Consider the following 11,461-nt stretch of genomic DNA (forward strand, 5'->3'; position numbering starts at 1 on the left):
TTTTTCTTTTGTTTTTATCAATTTAATGCATCCTTGCTAGAAAAAATAATGAATTTCTTATTAAAATAATAAGTAAAATCTTACTGCCCCCAAACCTATAAAAGGTATAACATATAATAGGTCTAGAAGATAGAGTATGGTGAATTCTCCTTCCTTTCTACTGTTTATCTGGAAGTAATTTGGAGTACAAATGAGACCTGAAGCTGTACTGTGTAAGAGCTGCATCAGCTTTATAAAATCTTTATACAGATAATATATTTACAATGGAAACTAACAGAATAGAATGAACAAATAGGTGTATCCTATGCTAGTACACATCTGGTTGTTATAATTATTCACAGAACTCTTATTAAATCAGATACATCTAGACTCCTGTCTGGCCCCAGACCTTCTTCTACTGAATAAGACTGACAGCACCCTGTCATTACCACTCCACTAATACTCTGATGACTGCAGCCTCTGGGCACACACCTGAGTGCACTGCATACTTCCTGCCCTTTGAGGAGAGGAGAGGTATCCTGAATGGTTTCGTTTCAGGAACAGTATATGAGTGAAAAGAAATGAGCTTCTGGAAAATCTGGTACATTAAGACCTTTTAACCCTTAGTGCCCCACTTTATGTGTTCATGTCTTCTGAAGTGACAAGCTACATGTTTGTAAGAAACAAATCCATTTAATCATATGCATGAAACCAATGTTTTAACCAATTTCTAGTACATTATGAATATCAATAGCTGAGGGTTAAGGCAGTGTAATGACTGAGGATTTTGTAATATGAACATGTTGCTTTTGTTTATTCCACATCTTTTCAATAGCACAAATATTTCGCCCCCTGCTGTTGATGCCAAGCTGTGGTATTTCTGGGATTCAGTGGGTGTCACAAACACTTTGGCTTTCTTGATAATAACAGCAGTAGTTTAAATTGCTATAAAGAACACAGAAAACAGAAGCTGGCACAGCAATACTGTTTTATTGCATATTATGAAAAAAAAAATCAAAGCATAGGTACAGGATTCAAAACTGCACAATATTAGAAATGTATAAATAGCCTACAGTTGAATGTCACAATGACTAAGACAAATACATAACCCTCTCTCCATTTTTTGTTTATCCATTTATGCCAGAATTTCTATAGTTGCATATTTGATTGTCATATTTAAATGTTGTCTTCTCAAATTTAAATTTTATTCTCAAATATACTGTATACAATCCCCTTTTTTGTTGTAGGGGTCAGTAAAACAATGGGAATGCACATACTATGTTTAAACTTTGATCTGTTCCACCTGACTTGTGTCTTCTCTAAAGAGAGAGAGAAAAAAACAGTGTTCTGTGAGGATCGTTCTGGTTATTCTACAGCCATTTAGTATAACATGTTATAGCTAAGAATATCTGACTGGAATGATCCAGGTTTTCAGGTTTCTATAGGATTTCTCTGAATAGGACTTCATGGCTTCTTAGGCTTGGTGGTGGTTTGTGCTGACTGCACTTTGACAGTGGTTGATGCAGACCTTGAACCCTGTAGGTTTTGAGCTGTGCATGTGTATGTTCCGTGGTCAACCTCTCTGACCTCGTCCACCAGCAGTGTTATCTGAGTTCTCTGTCGGTTCTGCCCATCCACTTGCACTGTCTGCACATTGTCCAGCGTGTGCAGTGGGCGCCCAATCTAATAATGAAAGATACAAATAATCTTAAAAAAACTAAATATTTAATAATTTATTGTAATATAATTGTAATGTAATTATAATGTAATTATATATATATATATATATATATATGTTGACCCTCGAAGCCTATACTGTATTATATTTGATAGACAAGGGCTCTATAATAGAACTTGTTACACATTTTTTATAATAAAGTAAATTTAGCAATAACTTTTTTATTAGTAGTAATATTCTAAGATGAACACTTACCAGTCTGAAGCAACTTAGGTTTATTGGTTATCCATACATAGTTTTTTTTTTGTATGTTTCATGTAAAAAGCTTTTGAGGAGTGTTATTTGTCCATCATCTCTCAATCATCATTGTATTGCATTACAGTATATGCTTTGTTTTCAACAATAAAAACTACAGTACTTTGATCATAAATCTAAGCATTTCAATATCATCTTGCTTATTAAGATCTCTTTGATTTACACTAGGAGTTATAAGAATTTTGTTTTACATTTTTAACATATAAATATTGGAAACTGCACCAGATTGCCCTCTGAATAAACCAATATTTGTCTCTTCTTTATTTTAGGTGTTGTCTAAAACTGTTCTATTTCAATATTTTTTTCATGTCACTGTTATTTCACATCAGGATTTATAGGGTTAATTCTCTAATGCTAGTCCTATTTAAAAATCTTTTTAAATACAACTTTTATTTTTAATTTTTTTTCATAAATGTTTAAATATTGGTTTGTGTCTTGTTTCGGTTACCCTCTGGTCTAACCTTTTGTCCAGGATATTCCCAGGTAAAGTCCACCAACACGTCCTGCTCTCCTATCACAGTGCATGTCACCTGAAGATTGTGTCCCACTGCCACAGTGTCAGAGGAGGCCTGGATCGCAGGAAACGGAGGGGCGGCTGGATCTACCAGTGCAGACATTCTGAAATCATTTCTAAGATTTTTGCAGTCTGATTTATCTGGTCACATGCTTGTGTACTGCTTTCAGTTTGCTGTCGTGTGCTAACTACATACTCACAGTTGACATAGATGAGCATGTATTTGGTTGAGCTCTGGCGAAGGTTTCCCAGGCTTGCCTCGCAGTACAGAGATCCAGCGTGATACTGTTTCGGTCTGTGGATGGTGAAACCCTTCTTGACGTCAAAGGAGATTTCTCGTCCGTCCACATTTACCTCCATTGGAGGAAATTCCTGGTGTAAAGACACCTTTGCTTGTGGAGAAGTCACCTGGCAGGGCAGAACGGTGGGCCAGTTCGTGCGAAGCTGAATGACCTCGTAATAATCAGCAGAAGGTACAAACAACTCCTGAGGGTCTAAGAGAGAAATGGCAATGGGCAACTGTCATTTCTGTTTAAATTGGAATTAAAATTGTGATGGTATAAGAATGTAAAGAATAAAGTACAGTCAAGCAGTCATTGCTGCAAAATAATTAGTGAATTGCAGAGATATTTAAATTCCAAACATCATTTAGCCCTGCGACGGTAGGACTTTGCAGCTTTTTGCATTCAGATTAGAGTCTCGACATAGATATGTAGGGCTAATGTTATTCTTTACCACTTCATTTTAGATGTATACTTTTCTTGTTACCTAAAGAATACTTGTATAATCTGCACACTGTTCATCACATTAGATTCTTATATTACCTGAAAAAAAGATGTAGACTTTGACGCTTTTGTCATACTGTTTTCTGCAGTCTTTATCCTCACAGTACATGGGATAGCAGGTGAACTCCCCTGTATCTGCTGCTGTTGTGTTTACCAAAATCAGGGTACCATAACGTTCATGCTGAACTGTCCTGAAAATAAAGACAAAAAAATAAAAAATAACAAGTGATTATTTGAACTAAATGAATGCAATCTAATGCGATGACTCATACCTAAGTCGTCCTTCATCATCCTCTTCTAGATATGCAGGAACAGCCCACTGGACAGGGTTTCCTTTACACCTCAGCTCTAACGTCTCGCCTGCTCGGACAGTCAGCGTGTCCGCCACTTTCTGAAACCTTCCCTTGTTTACCACCTGAGTGAGGTACGTCTGAGCTTCTTTAGGGGTTTCAGGGGTGGTTTTCACTTTAGTTTTGGAAGCAGAAGTCTTTTCTGATCCCTTCCCAGACTTGGACTTGCCATTTCTCTTCTCAGCTTTGGTCTTTGGGTCAGGTTCAACCTTTTGGCACATGCCTGTTTTTTATGCGACAAACCATTGTAAGTAGACTCAGTAAAAATTACATGTATACATTTGGCAGACACTTTTAATCAAAGTGACTTTGGACTGAATTCAAAGTAAATTTGATCAGTTCATGTAGTCCCTGAGAACTGAAGCCATAAATGTGGGCTTCATGCAAAACAAAAGCATTTTCTGTGCAACTTTTTATAAACTTTTGATATGCAAATTTTCTAAATTGACATCTATACATAATTTGAAAGCTGGATAAATAAGCTTTCCATTGATGTATGGCTCGTTAGGATAAAACAATATTTGGTCGAGATACAACTATTTGAATATCTGGAATCTACACAATGCTGCAAAAAACTCTAAATATTGAGAAAATTTCCTTTAAAGTTATCCAAATGAAGTCCTTAGCAATGCATATTACTAATCAAAAATGTACAAAATATCTTAATGGAACATGATCTTTAATTAATTTCCTAATGATTTTTGGCATAAAAAAATCTATATTTTTGACCCATACAATGTATTTTTGGCTATTGCTACAAATGTACCCCTGCGACTTAAGACTGATTTTGTGGCCCAGGGTCACAAATATTTTACATGCATTGTGTTAATACCTGCTTTGTAGAGTTATATAGGTTTTCACTGTTTGTATAACTGAGAATCATATCTACATAATGTATAATATGGTCTCGTAAGAGGTAAGATACTCACCAAACTGAATGATCAAATGAGAAACAAGAAGAACAAATAGCACCACCCTCCACGTCATGGCGGAGAATATTCACGGCAACCACAAACAAACTTCAGTTCACTCTAGTGTACCCAGCTCTTAAGGATACATGCAGAGAAGGGAGAAATAGAAAGGTAGCAGGAGAGGAGGAACCGAGTGTGTTGAGTGAGAGGTCAGATGTTTACCAGAGTCGCATGAGCACCCTAAATTCCTCTGGTTACACTCAATGGGTCCTTTCTGTGTTCATTCTACCAATCAGGGTCTGAGGAGAGCTGGCCATCCAACTGAAAAAGCAGCCAGTGTTTATTTAGCTGTAAAAACTCTGTGTCTGCTCTGTGAAAACATTTGACACAAGGCAATTTGTAATCACTGAAGAACACATGGTAAATGTAAAACTGATCCACTACTATGTACATGACAGTGTTATGTGCTAAGTTCTAAATAAGTTCTGTAACATTTACTTAGGTTATTTTTTTTCTTGTGGTGCATAAAAACAATGGAGCCAAAAAAGACCAAACATATTAGTGGCGTATAAACTCATTGCCCGGTATTTGCTGTGGAATGACCCAGTTTTCAGAATTTCTGTTTGATTTAATAGTTCAGATCTGATTAGTGTGACACAGGTAGGATCTTGTGAATGGTGCTATTGTTCTTTAGTGCCCTTACGGTTGAAAGTAAGATTAAAGTCCCTTAAGAGCACACCAGTTCACTCAGCAACTCAGAGGAGCAGCTGTTTTCTAGTCATGCAAGTCCTATATACTTTACCAAATCTTTTTTCCAAGCTTGCATTCTGTTAAAATAAAAAATGAACTCTGACAAATGTCATTGTCATAAAATCTTATATCTTAATGCGCAACTAATATTTCAAATCTTGATACTTAACTTTTACTCCATTTGGTCCAGCTAATGCAGTATTTGGGACCTTTTTGAAATTATTGAAGCATTTTCTCCCAACATAAAGTATCATTCAAATGTTTGAATCAATATGCTGCTTTTATTCAGAAAGAATGCATTAAATTGATAAAAAGTGACAGTGTAGACATTTATAATGTTAGGAGTAGTTTCAGTAAAGACTGGAGTAATGGTTGCAGGAAAAAAATTGCATTTTAAAATATATTAAAATAAATAAATAAAACAAATATTTAAATTTTAATGTTATTTCACAAAATTGTTGTTTAATTCTATATATATATATATCAAATACACACAGCCTTGGCGAGCATAAGAGACTTCCTTCAAAAACGTAAAAAAAATTTACAGACCCCAAACTTTTTAACAGTAGTGTGTTATTAAAAAACAATTTCATGGTCAAATTGAAGATTCAGAATTATTTATTTATTTATTATAAAAATTATAAAATGACAGAGATTATTTCACTGCAAATATGATAAAAACTATATTGCTATACTGGCATCTACTTGAGAGATATGACTGAAGCAAATCAGTTTTCTGTAGTTCATCAATTTATTTTGCTTCTTTTTTTTATCAGATTTGGTTTCAGATGGTTTCAATGGTGACCTGACTGCTGAGTAACCTTTGCCTCTGGATGCTGTTTCTAACTCCATATCCAAAGTAGATAATGAATCCTGAGCAGAAAAAAACACACACATTTACAATTATATATATATATATGTATATATACAGGTTGGACTTTCAACAACATTTCATATTTTGCATTATATACGTACCCCCAGCCATCCACACAGCATAACGAATCCAGGTGTCTCCTCCCAGTTGAACCATCAAGTAAATGTTGATGAACACACTCACTACTGGGAGTAAAGGTAAGAACGGTACCTGTGGTCACAGAAAATACGAGATATGAATATTTTATTCTTTTAAAATATTGTAAAAATATAATTTGCTTGTATTGTAAAAGGTATTGTATTGTAAAAGGTCCTGTGCTCACCATGAAGGAGGCTTTGGTTGGGTTTTGGGGTTGCCTCCAGATAATTAAAACTGTGAGTAACATTATGAGCAGGATCACAGTTACACTCACAACACTCCAGATCTCCAGAAACAACAAAGATCTGATAGCTTTGCTCATCAGAAGTGACAGAATAAGCACCAACACAACTGCAAAAAAATAAAATAATTGCTGATATTTCGGTAGTGGTCATATTTTTCGGTATTTCTGTGGAATTTACTAAGGTTTTCTGCATACCAAGAAAAACTGTGCAGGTTGTAACAGTGTTTGAAGTTTCATTGGTAGGGTATGAAGGGGGTTTCAGAAATCCAAACGTCGAACTTCTGGGTGTGTGCAAATCACTTTCCTCTGAAGCCGTCTCTTGATACCTTGAAACAAACTAGTTTTAGCTTCAAAGATTTGCACCATGGATGTTAGAAGGGAAGTGGGGAGCTGGGAATACAACCTTAGTATCAGAATACAAATAGCCACAAGTGTGTAGGAGAAGAGGGTTCCAATCGACATCATATCAACCAATGCCTTCAGGTCAAATAAAAGAGCCATTATTGCTGGAATAAAGCAGAACACATGATTTCCAGGGCTTTAAAAGCTGGAGATTATTTACTATTCATCTTATAGAGAGAAAAAAAGCCCTAGTCTTATGATTTGGCTTAGTCTGTCATATGTGAGAGATGAAAAAGAGGCCCGAATGAATTGATCCAATATGTAGATTGTTTTTTAACATTCGTTTGTAATACACTTACCTGCCACAGTGCCAGAGGACAGTGTGGCAAACACTGGACTCTGCCGTAAGCTGACTTTATACAACGATTTGAACATGAGTCCATCTCTGGCCATGGCAAACAGGACACGGGGCATTGGGAACATGGACCCCAAGAGACTGCAGATGAAATTAACTGTCTGTAAATGAACCAATACATAACAGAGATTTAGATCTCAATCTGTGACTCCTTTACCTTGTTGACAGAGCGCACAGGGACCCGACTGCCACAACATACTTTGCAGCAGCCCAGCCAATGTAAGTGAAGGCCACAGGCAAAGGACTCTGAACACTGAGAAGGTAGTATGGCATCATCAAAGTCAGAGCAGCAGAAACGCCAAAGTATGCCAGGAAACAGATGAGCAGAGACACCACGATACCCACAGGTATAGACTTCTGAGGGTTCTTCACCTCCTCGCCTGGAAAATCAGTGTAAAAGCATGACTTGAGATAATATACACACAGTTTTAAACATTTGGGATGTACAAGATTTTTTTATTTATTACATTTTTATTCAGCAAGGATGCACTGAATTGATTTAAAGGGACAGTAAATTGTTTTATATTGTTAGAAAATATAATAATTTCAAATAAACGCAACTCTTTTGATCATTCTATTCATCAAAGAATAAAAAAGAATTAAAATACTACGATTTCAACATCGATAATAAAACAAATGGTTATTGAGCACCAAATCAGCATATTAGAATGATTTCTGAAGAATCACGTGACACTGAAGACGTAATGGCTGCTGAAAATGAAAAAAAAAAAACATTATTAATGTTTTCAGATTTACCTGTAGTTGCAATGCAGTCAAAGCCAACAAATGCATAGAAACATGTAGCTGCTCCCGCCAGTGTTCCTTCAAATCCAAATGGGAAAAATCCACCTACTCCATACTCAGTGGTGACATTGACGGTGGATGTTAGGTTTCTTAAAAAATAAAATAAAATAATCCGTTTTAGAAAACAACCGATGATATGGCTGAATTTAGAAAAGCACATTAGCACACTACTCCCGCTATTTTTGCTGTTTGGTGTTGAATATATTGAATTTCTATCTATTTTGTGTTAAAATGTTTTGGCAAACTTATGTCAGTCCAATCAAATGATGAGTCAAGAAAGACAAGGAAATTGCAACTGATTTTTATTTTTGATTGTGTATACATACGGTGTATGCTCAGTGTATGTTCTTTATACTGCATCATGTAGAATGCTAGTATTCCAAACTGAACATGCACTATATAATTTTAATGTTTCTAGACTGAAAGGATTACACTCAATATTACTTCACTGAAAATTCCAATAAATTATAAATGCGGATGTTCTTACTCATGCATTGCTGTTGCATTCAGGAGGATGTCTTCAGTGATAAACCAGTTCTGTAGCTTTCCCTTGATGAAGCCAGCGATGATGACAAATACCAACACCAGTATATTAACACTTGTAAATACCTTGTTGACCGTGGTTGATTCTTTCACACCATATGCAAGAAGTCCTGTGAGAAAAATACGGTACATTGTGTCTAAGCCTTAGTCATAGATGGTACATATAAAATAATGAACTAAACGGTGTATGATTATTATAGTCTGATACCAGAAAGAATCATTATGAGACCAGCTGCAAAGAAGTCTGGGTAGGCTGCCAGGCCAGGCAGGTTCATGCCTGCGTATTTGCTAAAATAATTAGCCATCACATTTCCAATAAGATCATCGAATGTGCCACTCCATGCCCTGGCCACACTCGATGTGCCTAAACCAAGAGAAAGCTTTGTTAGTACTTGACCTTTGACTCTCTCTGTCTGTCTGTCTATGTGTCTGATCACCATTAGGCTGAATTTCTGCTTACCGATGACATAAGACAGTAGTAAATTCCATCCTGTGATGAAGGCCCACACCTCTCCTACAGTCACGTAGCTGTACAGATAGGCAGAGCCGGTTTTAGGAACCCTTGAGCCAAATTCAGCGTAGCAGAGCCCAGCAAAGGTAGAAGCTAAAGCAGCAATGAAGAAGGAGATGATAATACTTGGTCCAGCCAGGGTCCGGGCCACCTCTCCAGAAAGCACGTAAACACCAGCCCCTAAGGTGCTGCCCACTCCCAAAGCCACTAGATCTAAAGTTGTAAGACAGCGACGAAAAGTGGAGACCTCTCCCTCCGGTTCCAGGGGCTTTCTGCGGCTCAGGCCCCTCAGGAAAGACCGTATCGATTGCATTATTGGCTGTTAGAGGTGAGTGAAAGTAAAAGTTCAAATGTTTACTTTGAACTGAGCTTGTTTGTGAGGTTACAAATAAATGAAAAGTATATGTATATATAAGTGGCCTTAACTACTATGTACTTACATTTTAATTAATAATGTAGTACAATGTACTTATTCTGTACATACATGTTTTTACATTGTACTTATATTTAAAAAAAAAACTACATGTAATTACATCTGTATTTAATTTCTGTAATTACATTTAAAATTACACTGTTGACCCATACTTTACACCTTAACCCACCCTTAAACTTACCCATACCTCCAACCCTCTCCCTAACCTTACCCCTATCCCACCTCAATAGCAGCAAAAGTGTTTTACAATACAATATGAAAACAATAAGTACATTGTACTTATTTTTTTATGTAAGTACATAGTAGTTAAGGCCACCTAATATAAAGTGGGACCATATTATTTATATATTTTATATATATAACTATAAAGGTTAATGCAATATACATTTTTTTAAAGGAACTTTTTACCCAAAAATTGAAATTTGCTGAAAATGTACTCCATCTCAGGCCATGTCGATTAGTCGTTTGTTTGGATTGGTTTCTTACAAACACACGTTTGTCTTCTTAAGTTAATTGATGAACTGTAGTTGTGTGGATTACTTGTGGATAATTGTGAAGTTATTATCACTCTCTTTTATCACTCTATTATTATTCACTGCTGAGGATCCATTGGCGAGCAAGTGATGTCAAGCTTAATTTCTCCAAATCTGTTCAGATGAAGAAACCAACTCATTTTGTGTGGTGTAAGGGTGAGTAAATCATCAGCAAATTGTAGTTTTTTCCCCTGAATTTTTTTATTAAGCTAAAATGACTTTTGTTTTATCATTTTATCATCATATCAAATGTCATTTTTAATATCATTTCCATGCTATTTTGTCATTTGACAACTAATCTGGATTATGCTCAAGCAATCGCCCTGAAAAGTAATAGTTTTTAATCCTTTGCGTGTCATTTATTTGTCAATTCATTTTTCCTCCCATTTACCTTATCAAAATGTCTTCATGTTTTCACAAGTATGATGTCTGTCTTTTTTTCTTTCCTTTGAAACCTTCAATAAAAAAAAAAACAGATCTCTAATTTAAGAATGAACAGATCACTGATATCCATCACTAACCATCTTTGCGAGCCACAAATTATTTTTTAAATTAAATTAATTAAAGCATAATGGATCCATTACTAAATAATTTCAAGTAATTTTTTAAAAATCATATTTTGCAGGGCTTCATGAACATTACAGTAATCTTCTCACTGGTGTATTGGTTCATACAACAGAACTGATGCAGTCAGGTGTCGTCTACTCTCTACTGCATCACTTATCCTCCTCTGCAATCCAGACAGAAGCTTGTTCTGTGGCTCCATGAGATAGTAATGAAGAAGGATAGACAAAGCTGCCTTCATGACTTGGTAATGGTCGGCTGGCACACATTCTCTTTGTGTGGTGGCTTTGTAAAATCTGCCAACAGGAGATTTACTCTCCTTACTAATCCTGCCAGGAATCTACTGCTGCATACTGCATTATATAGCACTGATCATGTGCCATGCCAACATGAACACACAGAACGTACTGGTGCAAGTTTTTTTTTTTGCTAATATTTTATGTTAGAAAGTGTTACTTGTTAAATTACATGCAGAAGGATTTGTAATATTTTCCTTAATTAAAATTAATTAAATTTGCATTTATTTACACCTGTTGTTGCACTGAAAATATAGTAATGGCAACAACAACAACAAAAAAGGCAAACTTAAAATGTAATAACTATAATGATAAAATGTTATGAGTATAATGACTAAAAGAGCTTGTAAAGACATTTCTTAATGCATCTAATTAGTGAGTGAATGTTTGTTTCTTTACCTTAATTGTGTCCACAGAAGTTTGCAGTCTATATCTTTGTAACTGTCTAAATATATCCGTCCCTTTCACACCAATGAGGCTAA

General features: G+C 35.7%; 2 protein-coding genes across 2 annotated transcripts; both read right to left on the minus strand.

Moving 5' to 3' along the window:
* Positions 1-950: 950 nt before the first annotated feature.
* On the minus strand, positions 951-4,836 carry LOC113057602 (platelet-derived growth factor receptor-like protein). The gene is made up of 6 exons (XM_026225022.1): positions 4,551-4,836; positions 3,544-3,844; positions 3,311-3,462; positions 2,687-2,980; positions 2,434-2,573; positions 951-1,662 (listed from the first exon to the last, which is right to left on the minus strand). Exons 1-6 carry the CDS (start codon positions 4,606-4,608, stop codon positions 1,444-1,446), a joined length of 1,164 nt encoding a protein of 387 aa, XP_026080807.1. The 5' UTR covers positions 4,609-4,836; the 3' UTR covers positions 951-1,443.
* Positions 4,837-6,054: 1,218 nt separating this feature from the next.
* Positions 6,055-11,461, minus strand: LOC113058005 (cationic amino acid transporter 2). The gene is given in 13 exon segments (XM_074559857.1): positions 6,055-6,155; positions 6,258-6,366; positions 6,479-6,645; positions 6,734-6,864; positions 6,942-7,044; positions 7,240-7,376; positions 7,453-7,675; positions 8,052-8,188; positions 8,587-8,752; positions 8,851-9,006; positions 9,103-9,472; positions 10,511-10,574; positions 11,379-11,461. Coding segments are annotated over 11 exon segments (1,794 nt in total). The 5' UTR covers positions 9,467-9,472; positions 10,511-10,574; positions 11,379-11,461.

The sequence above is a fragment of the Carassius auratus genome, chromosome 39 (assembly GCF_003368295.1).
Source record: "Carassius auratus strain Wakin chromosome 39, ASM336829v1, whole genome shotgun sequence".
NCBI lineage: Eukaryota > Metazoa > Chordata > Actinopteri > Cypriniformes > Cyprinidae > Carassius > Carassius auratus.